The 17,464-nt window shown below is 37.9% G+C and overlaps 1 protein-coding gene across 1 annotated transcript in view; it reads right to left on the bottom strand.

Moving 5' to 3' along the window:
* Positions 1-8,407: 8,407 nt before the first annotated feature.
* Positions 8,408-17,464, bottom strand: part of LOC139715931 (protein CIP2A-like) — a 35,429-nt gene continuing 26,372 nt past the window's right edge. The window contains exon 20 of the mRNA XM_071627482.1: positions 8,408-8,560. Within this exon, the coding sequence (XP_071483583.1) occupies positions 8,408-8,560 (153 nt within the window). The remainder of the gene's footprint in view (positions 8,561-17,464) is intronic.

Raw genomic sequence — 17,464 nt, 5'->3', positions numbered from 1 at the left:
ATTTTTTTTTTCTTTTCCTCTTCACAATCAAAGAAGTTCACTGTTACCAGTTGTACGACCAAACCTGTTCGTCGAACATGGTGATCGCGTGAGTAGATGGTTGTGTCTTCTTCGAATGGCACCTGTGGGCATGAATTATTCATAGGTACCTATCGATGCTCGAAATGGAAAAGTGACGCCATTAAATGGAAGATCTACTCACAGCCATATTCCATTCCACTTTGCATGCAGGTCTACCTGAATTTTGATGACTGCCTACATATATATTGGTGAATGTCAAAGGCAAACATTACTGGCGATATGACGTGTGTTCTAGAAACGAGTGTAACGTACAAAACAAAATACAAGTTCACTTAGATGTGTCAGAATGAAACGCATGTATCTAATATTGCATCATCATTCGAGAATATTAACTTTTGCAAGTATTGGTATCAAAATCAATTGAGTATTGCAATGCTGTGGGTAAAATTGAAACTTCATGTCTTGTTTTTTATTGCTGTTATTTTTTTTCCATCATGGCATGAAAATGAGGGAGAATAGAAAGAGAGGAAGAGATCAATGCTGTATGGGAGGGAAAGGTTTAATAAGATGCCATTAGATGCCCTATAGTTGAACTGTTGAGCGGAGTGCTTACAAGATCAAAGGAAAAGAAACAAACAGAACGAAGGCGAGAACTAATCAAACAGTCATGTCATTCTAGAGTTAAGAACAAAATACCAAAAGTAGTCAAAGTTATCTATGCAAACTTAATGACGTGACGAAGTCATCACTTCGTTAATAGTCCCCAACTAAATTGCATACAAATCGGCTCTTAAAGGGAAAGTGTGAGTGTGTGTGTGCGCGCGCGCGTGTTGCTCCCTATGTAGTAACGTCTTGTAAACATACATTTATTAGTCTTCGTACGCGCTGCCGCGAATGATCAAAGATCAAAAGTAATTATGCCTGTCTGCCAAGTACATGTATAATCTATATTATCGAATTATACACCTGTTTTGTAAACAAATAAAGTGACGCAGAGAGATAAGAAGTGACGGATGTGATCTTCAAGACGCGCGTTATCACTTGAAAGATTAAAGGAGCTAAATTACAGACCCAACGAGTCAAACACGTAGGCCCTAAGTAAAACTAATCTGAAACAAAGTAAGAAAAATAAGAACAAAATAAGAAATCGAAAAAGGAGGGTTTACTTATATCGATCATAGTTCGTCCATCATATGACACTCGTTTAAAGTAAAAACTGTTTTTGTTTTGACATGACATATTTTCTGTTATACACGTATTCAAAAATACCTAAGACAGTCATTTCAACTGGTATACTGTACAACAAAATTTATAAAGAAACAAAATGGCAGAATTTGGACACATAGTGGAAATAAAATGTCTTACTTCCCACGTACTGTTTTTGCGCAGTATAGGAATAGGTCGAAATCGAAACTTGATAATTGGATTGAAATATTGTGTAGGGTATCTTAAGTTACACGCACACGCACACACGCACACACACACTGTACACAGACCACAATTTTTTTTTTTTTTTTTTTTTTTTTTTAGCGAACTACAGCTAGTAGAAACTCTCATTCAAAGCTTGCTCTCCCCTCTCCAGCAACGTTCCTTGTAAAGGGCCAGGGAGGTTTTACCCCCCCCCCCCCCCCCCCCAGCACGAACACACATACACTCCCTCCTCTCCGCATTGTAAAAGTATTATTGACTCTGTGTGTGTGTGTGTGTGTGTGTGTGTGTGTGTGTGTGTGTGTGTGTGTGTGTGTGTGTGTGTGTGTGTGTGTGTGTGCTATGCGCAGAGCCGGATACTATTTGCATTCTTGATACATGAGCTGGATTATTCTGTTGTCACATCGACACTATTATTCAATATTGTAGGAATGCATCACAACCTTTTTACCGGGTCAGGTAGGTCTTATCGACAACAGCCATTAAATAGATCAAGGAGCATCAAGCGTATCGGGTTGAATCCGATTTCGTTTTCAACCCATTCACGACACACACAATCCTTGCTGCTCAATAGCAGTATGACTCAACAGAATACCGGGAGAGAAAGGCATAATTATTGTCACATAGATAATTGCCGGTCCCCTACAGAGAAAATCGTCTTGGAGGAAAGCATGTCTTTAAAGGGGATGGCTAGTAACTGAATTGCAGTGGGGATCAGTGGGAATGCTGGGGGATGATTGTTCCAATCCTTGTGGGATTCATTTAAGAGTGCATTATATATCTATTTTTGTGTGACAATTATTTGCTTCAGAATGGTCTCATACTCAAATAATGTGAAGCTTAATGGTTCCAGGCTAGCATGCCTGTACAGTGACGGGGCATTAAACTGCACATTACTTGAATATGAGACTGTTCTGAAGCAAATAATTTTCACACAACAATAGATATATAATGTACTCTTAAATGAATCCCACAAGAATTGGAACAATCATTCCCCAGCATTCCCACTGATTCCCACTGATCAGTTACTAGCCATCCCCTTTAAACACAATTTCTGCGAACCTGTTCGTTAAAATAAAAAAAAGAAAAAAAAATCCGATTCAAAGTAGGCATACTGTAAACATGTCTCTATGTCATTTCAAGTTCTGAAGTTTAATATTTATCAATTAACGAAGATTCATTCTATCATGATTATTATGATAATCGGCTGCTGTAGGGTATGAATACAATCTCACTTGCTGGATTTTAATTTGGTCTTTCCGTCACTCGCTGATTCTACAGAGCGGCGTTTACCCCGCTGAACTCTAGACTCCCAAACCCCAGGGGGGCCATCTACTATCTATTTTGCATCTCCGCCTCGGCAGAAATATGTAAATGTTATCATGGGCCGTGACACTTGCCATTTATTTTCTCTTCGCCATTGTGCCGACATTCCTCCACATCTGTGATCGATAGTGATCAATAACACCTGCTGTGTATGTGTAGACAAGAATTAGGGGTTTTCCCATGGCGGGGGAATCCCTTGTGACAAAATTAGAAGGTAGGTCACGATCAATGACGTCATGGAGGCGGGGACTTCTCGCAGAAGAGCACTTAATGTGATTGCAACAATGATTGCAATGATGATGACATCACCAAATTGGTTGCGGTATTGATATTGATCACTGTCGACAACTTACACGTACACTGTATCTCCCATAAACCTCGCGCGCACTTTTCAACTATTCGGCCTACAATAAAAAAACTAAACAAAACAACACACAACAGGCACGATGTAAAGCGTGCATGCATGTCCTAGCAACTGGCAATGCGTTAAATTCTCCGATTGAAAATTGACAGAAAATTACTTATCGGAGTGAACAATATATTGTCTCTATAAAGAGAACACTTTTTTTTAATACAGCAAACGACGTAGCACACTTTGGCCATCTAAGTATGTTTCTTTCTTCCATTACGAGAGAAATATTTTAAATGAAAGAAATTATAAGCTGTGTGAAATTTGACCCAAATAGAACAGAAATGTATAACATATTATACCAGCCAATCGTGAAATTCTTTGAATATGAATAAATGGGAAAAATATTACTAAAACGGGGAATTTTGGTCCACCTCTCACTCAAAAAGCAGGAATACGATATTTTCCTGAAAAAAAAAAGCAATATTCCCACTAAAAAGGGTAGTTATGCTAAGATATAGGATAGTTTATCACCAGTACATAAAGTACACAGGGGTACTTTATAGATGCATAAGTCGCGTGATTGCAAAGCTTCTTCAATACAAGCAACACACAAGCATACACATACACACACACACACACACACACGCATACAGCATACATACATACACACACACACACACACACACAGACACAAAACAATAATACAACTGAAATCAGATTAAAAACTGAACTCTCACATCCGACAATCCGAGCACACACAGTCGAGCACACTAGACCGCGATAAGGTAGGGGGTGGAGACAATCACTGAAAATTTAACTCCAGCCACTATGTACAAACCTTCTTGCAGTAAGCTTTATTTGATACAAAATTAATAAATCACGGGACAAAATAACTCTCCGCTGACAACAAAGGGAAATGACAATATGCTGCTGAAGGTACAACGGATATGTATGCACACACTCATTGTATTTACAAGATTTTCCGTTGATAAATAAGTATTTATATTTTGAGAAATCCAAGGAAAATAGAAATAGCATAATGGTATCAATTACTCATAAAGTAGGCCTATACAGTTACAAAATTACAGGCCTCCTTTGATAGACATATACACACAATGGAAATACAGCTGTATCTACAGAAAGGATGAAAGGCAATTTTCCTCATTCTATGATGTACCACATTTTATGTATACATAAAGTTTGATTTTCAGATACAATGCAATAAATACTTGACACAGTCATCGTCTTACTGCACCCGGGCTGATAAAAAGTCTCAGAATCACGTAATTCCCACATTAAAATGTTTAAAAAAAGTGTATTAAGGAAATAAACTGGGATATGACACCCCTTTATTCTCTTCTTTTTTCATGAATAATAGGTCTTTACATTTAAAACACAGAACATTAATGCCAACTTCATGTCAGTCAAAGATGACAAAATGAGTACAAAAGTAACAAATAGAAACCAAAAAGTAAATAAAATCCATTCCCAGGAGGCCACTGGATGGAAATTAATAATTATTTGCCAACAAATACAACCTTGAAAAAGGAGAAGAAGAAGGGAGGAAAAAAGCCTTTATAAATCAGGGCAGTGATATACCTTGATCCCGTTGCTAAAGGTTCGACTTGCGTCACAAAGTTTCTAGCAACAGGGGCCCAGGGCTAATGACACTGAAATGATACTGATCAGTTTGTAAGATAGCTTAAGGAGAGGGCAGGGGACAACCAACCTTCTGACATTTATATCTTTGTGTAAAATAACTATTTAGGAAAATATTTTTTTCTTCTCCGTTCTGCGAATAAATCAAGTTTTGACACATTTTATTATGGATACATCATATAATATCACAGCAGATAATATAATTTTGCCATTGCAATGCTCTTTGTAGACAATCTGAGACCACAAAACACCAAGGAATGTGTCCCTTGATATCTCCATACAACGAAAAAGAGACTATTGAATTATATGTATTTGTTTTCCTTTTGTCCTGGTTGGTTGGCATGGTGTAACAATACATACAGCTCTTATCACTACATCCGTTTGGGATCTGCTTGTAAGGCAAGGATCCACCCACAGCTATCTTTCATGAGATAAAAGGTTATGGAAAGGACCTGGGAACTCAAGCCCTGAAGCTCCATGGAGACAGGACAACAATGGAGTATGAGCAACAAAACAAACAATGGTAACGATCATGGAGGGCGGGAAGGTGGAGGGTGTTCATGCCTGTCTAGTGGAGCCCCTGGTTCATGCCATCCCTCATCCCTCATATTTTTCATATTCCCTCACCTTTTTTTTTTTAATTTCAAATTTACCACGGCATCATGGAAGTCAAACAGTGCATGGAATTACACACACAAACAATTCCATTCATGTTTTGTTTCCCAGATAATGTAGAAAATGAAAATCAAATTTCATCCAGATATGTAGGTGCACATACACACATACTCTCACACACACATAATGTATCATTTATTTATATTTTTCCCCATACATGTAAACTACATGTACATTGTAAAGTAAATCTTGAAATATTTTAACTACACATTTTTTTTAAGAATAGAAATAATTGGTCCATATCATAAAAAGCTGCACATTGGGAAGCTACATGGCAGGATCATCATATGAATTTGTTTTCATGAGCTCAACATGTATGCAGTTTTCGTCGTCTCATATCTAATGGGAGCCATACAGTTCAACCTCAGTTCATTATGGGGCCCTGTCGGGACTGGCAGCCATTGGCATTTATATGTGATGCGGCTGGAGAAGATCAACGCTTTCTAGCAGGTAGTGTAGGGGTATTAGGTGCTGGTCAGTGCTGCTTAGAAATAATGTAGGCATATCCAGTGGCCAGGGTAATAATATCATGTATGCGCCTTGAGCAGTCTACAGAGTGGATTTGGTGCAATATCAGTTCGGGAAACCCACTCACAAGGGGGGCCCTTCCTTATAAGTAACCCGTCCCCCTTATAAGTAACCCCGTCCCCCTTATAAGTAACCCCCGGGGCACCCCTTATAAGGAGTCTCCACGCTTTTTTGCAATGCAACGCGAAAATGAAAGGACTGCGGCAATTCGCTTGATTATGTCCATAAAGCTTCACAAGTTTCCTAGTTACTCACGAAATTTGAGCAAAATCGGTTTGAGGCATCATATCTAAAATCATGGATTTAAATGCGATGTCAAACGACCCATGCGAATGCTGAAATGCGAGCGATTACTGGCGTGAGTGTCGCCAGGCGCGGCGGCGCGGCAATGCTTGAGTGCAGACGTGGCGACTGAGTACGTACTCAGTCGCCACGTCTGCACTCCAAGCATTGCCGCGCCGCCGCGCCTGGCGACACTCACGCCAGTAATCGCTCGCATTTCAGCATTCGCATGGGTCGTTTGACATCGCATTTAAATCCATGATTTTAGATATGATGCCTCGAACCGATTTTGCTCAAATTTCGTGAGTAACTAGGAAACTTGTGAAGCTTTATGGACATAATCAAGCGAATTGCCGCAGTCTTTTCATTTTCGCGTTGCATTGCAAAAAAGCGTGGAGACTCCTTATAAGGGGTGCCCCGGGGGTTACTTATAAGGGGGACGGGGTTACTTATAAGGGGGACGGGTTACTTATAAGGAGGGGCCCCCCTTGTGAGTGGGTTTCCCGAACTGATATAAGTCATTATTATGATTATGATGATGTTGATGATGCTGATGATGCTGGTGATGATGGTGATGATGGTGATGATGATGTTGATGATTATTATTACTATCACAATTGTTGTTGTTGCTGTTGAAATTATTGAAACCATTGTCAAATTACTATTACCATGAATATCTACATGAAACTAGTATGTTTCATAGACTGTATGAAATGGAAATAAAATAATGGGAATTACTTTTTTTTTTTTTGGTGTGTGTGCCTTTAGCTTCTTCAAGTTTGCTGGCAAGGAAAGATAATCAAACTTGGGAGGTCTCCCTCTCTCCCCCCCCCTCCCATATCCTTGATCAAACAATCCAAAGGGGAGCAAACTCTTTCTTCTTAGAGCTAACACAGCGGGGGGGGGGGGGGGGGGGGGGGGGGGGGAGGTTACAAGTGCAAATCGCGTCATGGGTAGAATCCCAGAGAACCTTTGATACCAGTGACATGATTTTTTTTTTTTGAAGGAAAAAAAAAAAGGAAAAAGATTCTAAATGGTGGGTAAAACAAAAGGAGAAAACTTCATAGTGACTTCAGCATATACCAGAAAGCATGAAGAGTTCATGGGAAGGTTGACATACTCATTGAAATCACAGGCCACCGACAAGTATGTCTATAAAGCTGGAAGATTTAAAGGGAAAGTCTAGACAATGTTCATAATTTCACATCATGTAGTATATATCAAAATCAACAGCTCTTTGCATAGATTTGTTGAATCTATTGTGGTCCTTTAGCAGAGAAACCAATACTCTGAAAAGCCCCAAACAAATTACGCTGAATAAGGATGACAACAAAGGAGGCTCACATGTTTTCAGAAATGTAGCAGTGTAATTCCATTACCATATCGCTTCTTTAACAAGTTTACCTGTGAAGAATTCATGCGTGCTTTCTTCTTTTGTTTTGCTTCCTTGAGTCCCAACTAGTGCATTCTTATGGTGAAACTGCTATGTCATCATCCTTGTTCACTGTGAATTTTTTGAATTTTGAAAACATTCTTATTCCTCACCTCAATCACCATAATTTCTGAAACACTGAATAAAATGTAACTAATTTGTCGTTGTTTAGATAATTAAATGAGTCTGAAAATTATCCAGAGGCCTCCTTTAAACACAACTTGACGAGGAAAACCAGATATTAAACTATTCACACACACATTTACATGGATAGTTTGGTCTGGAATTCTGTCATGTGAGCAGCAAGCATATCCAACTTTGTCCACAGAGGTGGCATGAAGACGTAAGTCTTCCTTTTTTCCATGTCTGAGAGTGTAGTGTGCGTTGGGTCAGTATCAACCAGCTTTTCACTTTAATACTGCCGGTTCCTCCGCCAGGAAGCAGGGATCGACACTAGCTTCTTTCTCTGGTGTCCTGTTCGAGCCACTAAAATCAGTAAACATCTGAAATTTTAGTGGCCTGAAAAAAAAATGTAGTGGCCCAAAATTAATGGAAACACAACAATACATTTTAAATCTTAAGTGCCCAATAGGGCCACCAATAGATGGCCTTTTTCAAAATTTGGTGGCCTGAAATCAATTTGTAGTGGCCTGGAGCCACTGGGCCACTGTAATGTCCAGTCCTGGTAAGCATGTGGGCGGAGATCAGTCTGTTTTTTGCTGGGCGCTTGTGAGGCTGTGTATCATCAGGGTCAGCTGTTGCTGCTTGTTCAGCTCCTGCTTCTGCTGACTTATGAGGGCGTCCTTCTCCCTGAGGGCGCTCTTCTGCTGCCGGCACTCGGACTCCAGGTTTGACACCTGTGAGATGTACGCGAAAGATGTGACGTAGGTATTGGTACACGTACATAAAATGATTTCACATATTGGCAAGAATGATATATGAAACTACATATCGTCGCTGGGGTGACAAGACCTTGTATCTGAAATTTTGGTGAAAATGACTTTTTTGGATTAATGGTCAAATAATGGGTAAGTGATGTCCTGGCCAAATCCCAACTGTCTTACTCTAAAAATGAAGCAATCATGGCATGTCAAAGGAAAGGCTATCCCATTCTCTACAGTGCTTTGGCCACCATGTTTTTTGGCTCTCCTGAACATTTGACATTTTGTAGATACGAGGTCTTGTCGCCCCAGCAAGGATATGTGACTGCCCAGCTCAAACCCCCCCCCCCCAAAAAAAAAAAAGAAGGCCAAATGAATTTCCACTATTCTACATAAATGAAAAGAGTAGGCTCTAAACTTTAAAATGATACAATGTAACTTCTCCTAAATCAGCCAATCCTAACCCATTCATACAGTGACTGAAGTAAGAGAGAGTTAGGAAAGGCAGTTCCCTTGAAAGGGGAGAAAAGAGAATTTACTAATGCAAGCTGTGCAGAAGAATCAATGGAAAAAATGACCTGAAAAAAAAAAACAACAACAACTGAATTTCTCAATTTTGGCTTAGTTCTAAGCCACCAAAATCCTCAAAGTTAAAGATTACTCTCTCAGGTAAGAGAAACTTTAAAAATTCGAGTTGGTCAACCCGAAGACATATTTTTGTCCATTACAGAAAATCCTGATCTGTAACTTTTTTGTGGGTTTTGAGCTAGGCGATCACATGTAAGCACATAAAACATGACACATGTAAGCACATAAAACATGACACAAACATGCACACATACGTGCACACATACGTTGTATGCACATGGATACATTATTCCACATACTCGCATACATACATGTCCATATGTTTGCATGCATGTGTGTGATAGAGAGATGCATGACTTAGAATGCAAAGAATTGTGAATGATCTGTCTTTCACATCTAACTCCATGTATGGAAAATAATTCAAAATCATGATGTGAAATAAATAACAAAAAGCAATCATTTTTATTTCTCTGTTTAGTTGACACTGTGATTGCACACTGACACAGAACAAAAGTAAGCATTACCCATTGTCAAGCTCAATGACATGATTGAAATTATTCACATGCAAGCTTCAACACAAATTTTCAGTGACAATGGACTTTTATTGGGAAAAGAGAAAGAGCACAGTGTTCCAAGAGTTCAAATACATTTTGCTTAATACTAAATGTATAAAGAGATTTTGTCAGAATCTGTTTTACTTCTGAGCAGTAAAAATAAACACATTTCTGGGAAGAAAATAATCAGTGTTTGCCTTAAAGATATAAAAGACCAAGGCCTCCTCATGATCTCTTTTCATTCCATTATCAGTCCTTAAAAGAAAAATGGTATCAGAAAGGCAAGTATCAAACTCTGAATTATCATGTTGGTCAGCAGTCAGATATGAATGTATATCTTGAATTACCCTATTTTTCTTGGAACACACAAGCAACCTCTCTCCATCTCTCTCTCTCTCTCTCTCTCTCTCTCTCTCTTGAATCTCTCTCCTTACATACAAATACAGAATATGGTGAATTAGCGAGCTTGTTTTGAAATCAACTTGCTTTGCTCAATGTTTAATGGGTTGTAGCAAACTCATGACACGTTTACACCATGTTCCCACATCTCTCGATACAACAAACCATTTCAGCTTCAGATCTCCTCTGAAATGTGTTGCAATGTACCCTAAGACCTGACACAAACAAGGGGGCATTACCTTGTAAAAACAAAACCTGCAATACAAAAAAAAAAAAAAAATTGATTGCCATGAATCATTACATTGTATATGTGGAATTCCTTTGTATGCTTTCATGTACCATGTACCCCCCCCCCACGATTTATGAACGTGGACTGTTCCAGATATGATTCCATTCTATCTGACCTTGTACAATGTTGCATTATTTGATAGAACGCAGTTTCAATGGTTCTCTGAAAATCAGGGTAATTGCTCAATTCTTCATGAAAGCCCTTTATACAGGATGACATAAATCACATCATGAAATGATAGACAAATGTCATTACCATTCAAATAGCTTGGAACATTAAAGGCCCAGTTTACCTTTGGGAGCAGTGATTTTAAAAATGTTCAAGATATCACATTTGATGCATAAGTACAGATCTGTTGCATTACAAAACATCCTACCATATACAATTTTTGCAATAAAGCCTAAAATATAAGGAGATACCAGTATTTTTCTCATTAAACCATAACTGTAGACGGTTTAGTCTGGAAGCATTCTTAATATAACTATTGTTCACATTTTGTGTGTTTAACAATGCTTAACATCGATTATACAGATTCAAGTTTTTACAGTGGTTGTTTCTATCCCTAACTCACTATTTTAAAGCACTAATGCTGGGTTTTTGTCTCATCTGCATATGGTAAATTATGCCTTTAAACTTTAAGAAGTTGATTCATAAGCTGGGAATCTCTTCTTTCAAATGTGACCAAAATCAACAAATCTCAACAGGCTGTTATCTATTATTGTGATGCAAGGTCATGTATTCTGTCAGATTGAGTGTGCAAAGGTCATTATGCTTAACACAGAAAATTACAAGAGCAAATATGTCACTTTGTTCTCCCCCTTGCCAGACCATTGTCTGTCTTTCTTTGAAGAAGGTTTTGCCCTAAGCATATCAAACACATATCTGAAGGCTATGAGGGGGTTGAGTAAACATACTTGCTTCTTATGGGAGATATGGGAGTTATCAGACAAGGGTTGTCATTCGTTTCTCTTTTTTTTTTTTTGCACTCTGAAGACAATTAAAGAACATCCCTCGCTGCCTTCCTGTAATCAGTCATCAATCTATGTAGTCATAGCACTAACAAAGCTCATCACTTCTGGTGCTAGAGGAAACATTTAAAGATGTCTTGAATTTTGTGATTTTAGCGAGCTGACTGACGTTCAAGAAGTCAGAGACTTATGAAAAAATTGCCTCTTGTAGCATAAATACACTGCATATTGTCTCATAGGAAACTCACTCAGCATTTCTCTAGGAGAGAAAGACTCACTTCTCAATCCGTCACTGTAGCTCTATTTTGTGAAAACTACTACTACCAGGGTAGCAAAATTACTTTCCAGTCCCAGTTTGCAAAATATCATACTTCTGATTTGAACAGACACTCGAAAAAAGAAAGTAAACACATTTTCAAGCTCATATATTTCATAAAATATTTGGCTAAATATTGATGTTAATATGTTAAAAGGGTAATTTAACATGTTAAAAGTTAATGTAATTGGTTATCAACCTGGTAGTTCAGTTTAAAAGGAAAACTCAACACATCAGTGAACACATGCATTTTTCTCTTCCAAGGCACAAAAGTAAAAATTGCAAAAATGGACAATGTCTAGTTTATGCGTATATATACCAATGAGAACAAGGAAAAGTAGAAATTACGCGGTGCGTAAAATATGTCCCCGCCGGAAGTAGCATTTAGTAGCAAAATGTACAATATCGGTAAAAAATCAAGGTCAAAGGTCAAAGAAGTCAAAGGTCAAAATTCTGTGTAGAAGTTTTGAAGCCCTCACCTAGTGCCATCACAAAAAGCAAACGGAATCGAAATCGGGTTAGAAATGGCGAAGGAGTAGCATTTTGTAGCCAATGTACAATATAGGTCAAAAATTAAGGTCAAAGGTCAAAGAAGTCAAAGGTCAAAATTCTGTGTAGAAGTTTTGAAGCCCTCACCTAGGGCCATCACATAAAGCAAACGGAATCGAAATCGGGTTAGAAATGGCGAAGGAGTAGCATTTTGTAGCCAATGTACAATATAGGTCAAAAATCAAGGTCAAAGGTCAAAGAAGTCAAAGGTCAAAGAAGTCAAAGGTCAAAATTCTGTGTAGAAGTTTTGAAGCCCTCACCTAGTGCCATCACATAAAGCAAACAGAATCGAAATCGGGTTAGAAATGGCGAAGGAGTAGCATTTTGTAGCCAATGTACAATATAGGTCAAAAATCAAGGTCAAAGGTCAAAGAAGTCAAAGGTCAAAATTCTGTGTAGAAGTTTTGAAGCCCTCACCTAGTGCCATCACATAAAGCAAACGGAATCGAAATCGGGTTAGAAATGGCGAAGGAGTAGCATTTTGTAGCCAATGTACAATATAGGTCAAAAATCAAGGTCAAAGGTCTAAGAAGTCAAAGGTCAAAATTCTGTGTAGAAGTTTTGAAGCCTTCACCTAGTGCCATCACATAAAGCAAACGGAATCGAAATCGGGTTAGAAATGGCGAAGGAGTAGCATTTTGTAGCCAATGTACAATATAGGTCAAAAATCAAGGTCAAAGGTCAAAGAAGTTAAAGGTCAAAATTCTGTGTAGAAGTTTTGAAGCCCTCACCTAGTGCCATCACATAAAGCAAACGGAATCGAAATCGGGTTAGAAATGGCGAAGGAGTAGCATTTTGAAGCAAAATGTACAATATAGGTCAAAGGTCAAGGTCAAAGGTCACAACTGAAATTCTGTGTAGAAGTTTCAAAGCTCCCATGTAGTGCTATCATATAAAGCAAACAGAATTAAAATTGGCTCATAAATGACAGAGAAGTAGCAAATTGAACATTTTGATCACACACGGACGCACAGACAGACAGACGGACGGACGGACAGACAGACACACGGACACACACACGTACGGAGCCCGTTTCATAGTCCCCTGCTCGAACTCGTTCGGCGGGGACAACAAAAGACAAGTTCAAAACAATAAGAAACACAAATCAATTTGCAAAAATCATTCACTGATCTCTATAATGTCTTTGTAGTCCCCAAAGATAAAGAAAGGCAAAAAAAAAATGGAGAAAATGAAGAATCTTCTTTTAAATCTAAATCCTAATGACACTAGAAAAGGGGCGGTAGTAATAAAATGGTAGAAATGTGAAATATTATTTCAAATTAAGAAAATTGAAATTATATTTGGCTCTTGAATTTGTCTCAGTATGTCTAAAATTTCTAAATTAAAAGAATGAAATACAGAAATTCTGTCAATTTTATCATCTATGCGACTTACTCCTTATGTCTTTTGAATTTGAGCAGACAAAAAACTCTTATTTCCCCCTTTAGTTTCCCAATTTAATTTTGTTTGAGGATATAAATAGTTACAAGGGAGCAAAAACTTATTTAGTGCTATTCATTCATGGCTCTCATTGTGTAAAATGATCTTTTGTTATCAATGCTTGTATATCATGACAGTCATTTGCAAATGAATGACAAAATGTCAAGTTTTTACTTTTGTGCCTTGCAAGACAAAAACGAATGTGCTCACTCATGCGTAAAATTTCCCTTTGTATGAACCCACTGGGTATATTTGATAGCCAATTGAATATGGTACAATTTGTATAGGGCACAAAGATTTTTTACCAAAATCTTAAATGAATAATATGTAATGGAAAAAGTGTTTACTTTCTTTTTTGCCAAGTGTATTTGGTGTATACAGCAGAACAGAAGGGGTTCCTTTTGCATTTCAAAAGAGGATGACTAGTCTGGCAAACACTTGACAACGTGTGCACATTGATCTGTAAATAACATACCAATACGCTTTATAACCTGCGTGAAATAAAGCAGACGTACTCCACGCCATACAACAGTTCCATACAGAATGTATATCACAGTAGTGGCCCAATATGAAGAAGATAAAAAGAGAATTTCATAGAGTACTTAAAACTATCTTTCACTACTTTAGCATGATGAAAGACATCTTGACTTTAACACCTACTTCAAAAGGCAGGGAGAATAATACTACCCTTATCATATGCCTGTAAAACAGGTCCAGAAATAAGCATTTTCAATAAAAGGTGAAATCTTGTGGAATCACTTCCATATTCCTTTACATTGTTATATCATTGTGACATCACATACTTGTATTGTTGAAGCCTTCATATTCCTCAATGATGACATGTGGATTAAACCGAAACTTTAGCTCAGACTCCACACATCCTCAAACTTCACAGCTGTGTTCCTGTGGTGCAGCATTCACTGAGTACATAATAGATTATCTGTCTGGAGCTAATTCTCTTTTACATGTATCACACTTGTTTGCTTGGTGTTGTTGGATATCTTCCCCAGGTGTTGGGTGTTATTTCTATTCTCTACAGATCAACCCTGGAGGTTTAAATAATCATCTCATTGGATTTTCTGAGGTACTGACAGGGGATTAAAGATTGAGATATCATTCTGTGACCCACTGGACCCCTGCTGACTTGTCCACTTTGACCACACTACAGTGTATATCAAAACAAACATTTACAGAGTAGGTTTCCAGACCAAGAACACCCCTATGTTCATACTGTCAATGACAGCTACATGTACTGTAAAACGAGAAATGTTCGCGTGCATTTTAATTTCGCGAATTTCGCGAGCGCCAAGATTCGCGAAATTAAAATGCACGCGAAATTTCTTATCTACACTATAAGCATTGAACGCAAGTGACAATTCGCGAAAATTTCTTGTCACGAAAAAGGCCGTCGACTCCAATTCGCGAAAATTTCATGCCACGAATATATCATGATGCCGCGAATATATCATGTTTTACAGTACTTTGCATGAGGTTCTCGTATGTGATGCCACTTCAGGTGACAAACCAGAGCAAGAGGGCTGATACAATTCACAGTTTTTTCAAATTCTCTAATGTATTTCTTTTCTTTTGTTACTTTAATTCTATGAACATTCCCTTTAAAGAGGGGGCATTCTCCATGAACCAAATCAGTGCAGGTAGGGCAAATGTGACCCTGCATCACAAAACCACCAAAAAGTCACCACAGCCATGGATTTTCAGTCAATCTGTTGAGGACGAGTCCTGAGTATGCTCGGGCAAGTGTCAATGGGAAATGCATGTTGTAGCAAAATTTAAGGGTAGATTCTGAAAGAGCAGAATCTAAGCTTTAGAATGACTATACAATATATTATACGATACAAATGGAGTTTCCTTATGAAAAGAGTCTTTGAAATTCAGGGTCTATTCAAGTATTTAATCCTCACCAAGCTGTGCTGGACACAATGAATGGGACCAAAAAAACCCCCAACAAAACACACAACAGGGTATAAAACTCCACAGTAACTAAAATGAAGGGATTATCAGATTAAGCTGACATTTTGCGCACTCTATCAGCACATGCTATTTATCACTTTCAAAGCAATAGCATCACATATTCTAAAGTTCTTAAGAATTGAAAATGAAGGATGTGCAGAGGGTTTTAAGAAATGAAAGTGGCCATTAGAACATGTGTAATCAAACTACTTTACAATAAAAGTGTTGTAGAACAACTGCAAAAATCACAATTATCCAGTCATTTTATGATCCCAAACTTAAGAACTATATAGAAGAAGAATTGCTCTTTCAGAAATTTAAAAAAACTACAGATTAAATAGGCTGACCCACTTTACCTAGTTTGAGTCCTAATGTAAAATCCTGGCATGTGACTTTTTGTTGGTCTTGTGAAGCACCATCACCAATTAATGCCTCCACTCCACACATATGTGTCATTTTGGCATGTCAGCACGTCTCACGTAAATCATCAGTTGACAATCTAGAACCATTTTATGGTACAAGAGCTCATTTTTATACACATGTGTCAAAATAAATTGTGGGCAAACATCATGAAACTACACTGATCAAAGAGACATAATGTAATTAATTTCGATGAAGCTTCATTAATGTAGGACTTCCACAACCAACTACAGTCAAACCTGTCTATAACGGCCACCAAAGGGAAACAACAAAAGTGGCTGCTATAGACAGGTTGGTGGCCATTTTGAATTTCAATACTTGCATTTTATAATAGCAGAAAATAACCGTACGTCACTCTTAAAAAAAAAGCAACAACCATCAAATCAGTTTGCATGTGCAGCTATTACGGGAATTTTTGTTGTACAATGCACTTCACTTTATTTTTTTTCTTGCCTGCTTCTGTTCTTTTGATTTCAAAAACAACATTTTGGGCCTGAGGAACTGCTCAGGTTTGTATCGGATGCATGAGTGCCGAGTTCGATGGAGATTGATAATGTGTGAAACTTACATAAACAACAAACAATACCCAGACAAGTACCATATGTGACCCTGCACCTCAAAACAAACAAAAAGTCGCCTGACACGAATTTTTAGTTAAGACCATATTCTGAAAGAGCAGACTTTAAGCTTTAAAATGATGTATAACTCAAATGAAATGGACTCTCCTAACCTATCTAAATATTGGAAAGAAAGCACAAACACAGGAAAAGTGTGAACTGAGACAAGAGGCTCTGAGGTACAGTGCCTATTCAAGCGCTTAATCTTTACCAAACCGTGCTGGCTGTGCGATGAATGGGACAAAAAACAGGAAGTAAACCACCAGAGTAACAACAATGAAGGGATTATTAGATTAAACTGAAATTAAACATGCCTCATAAACACATTCTGTCCATAATTAATGCCAACTTTCAAAGCAGTAGCACTATTCTTTCAAAAGTTATTAGAGTTGAAAGTGAAGAGTGTGAACAAGGTTTTTCAGAAATGAAAAAGGGATTCTAAAGACACACCTAATCACACTATTCTACCAAAAATGTTCGAGATAAACTGCTAAAAAATACACTTTCCTGCCCGTTTTATGATACCAAATTTTATCATAATGTAAAAGAAGACCCGCTCTTTCAGAAAATATGAAAAAGTCAAGTTCGGCTACTTTGACCCATTTCACTTATTTTTAGTCCTCAGGCAAAATCAGTGTGTGCGACTTTATGTTCGTTTTGAGGTGCACAGTCACATATTGTCTTTATTCAAAGGGAGTTAAACACCAACTAGTTGGCATTTTGGTAAAATTCTAAGATGTTATTAGGAGTTGTCTTTGCCTTTGTAGCA

The sequence above is a fragment of the Diadema antillarum genome, unplaced genomic scaffold (assembly GCF_040938485.1).
Source record: "Diadema antillarum isolate AM-2024a unplaced genomic scaffold, OU_Dant_1.0 scf00000057, whole genome shotgun sequence".
NCBI lineage: Eukaryota > Metazoa > Echinodermata > Echinoidea > Diadematoida > Diadematidae > Diadema > Diadema antillarum.
The sequence above is the reverse complement of the archived record's forward strand: the minus strand, read 5'-3'. Positions and strand labels throughout refer to the sequence as shown.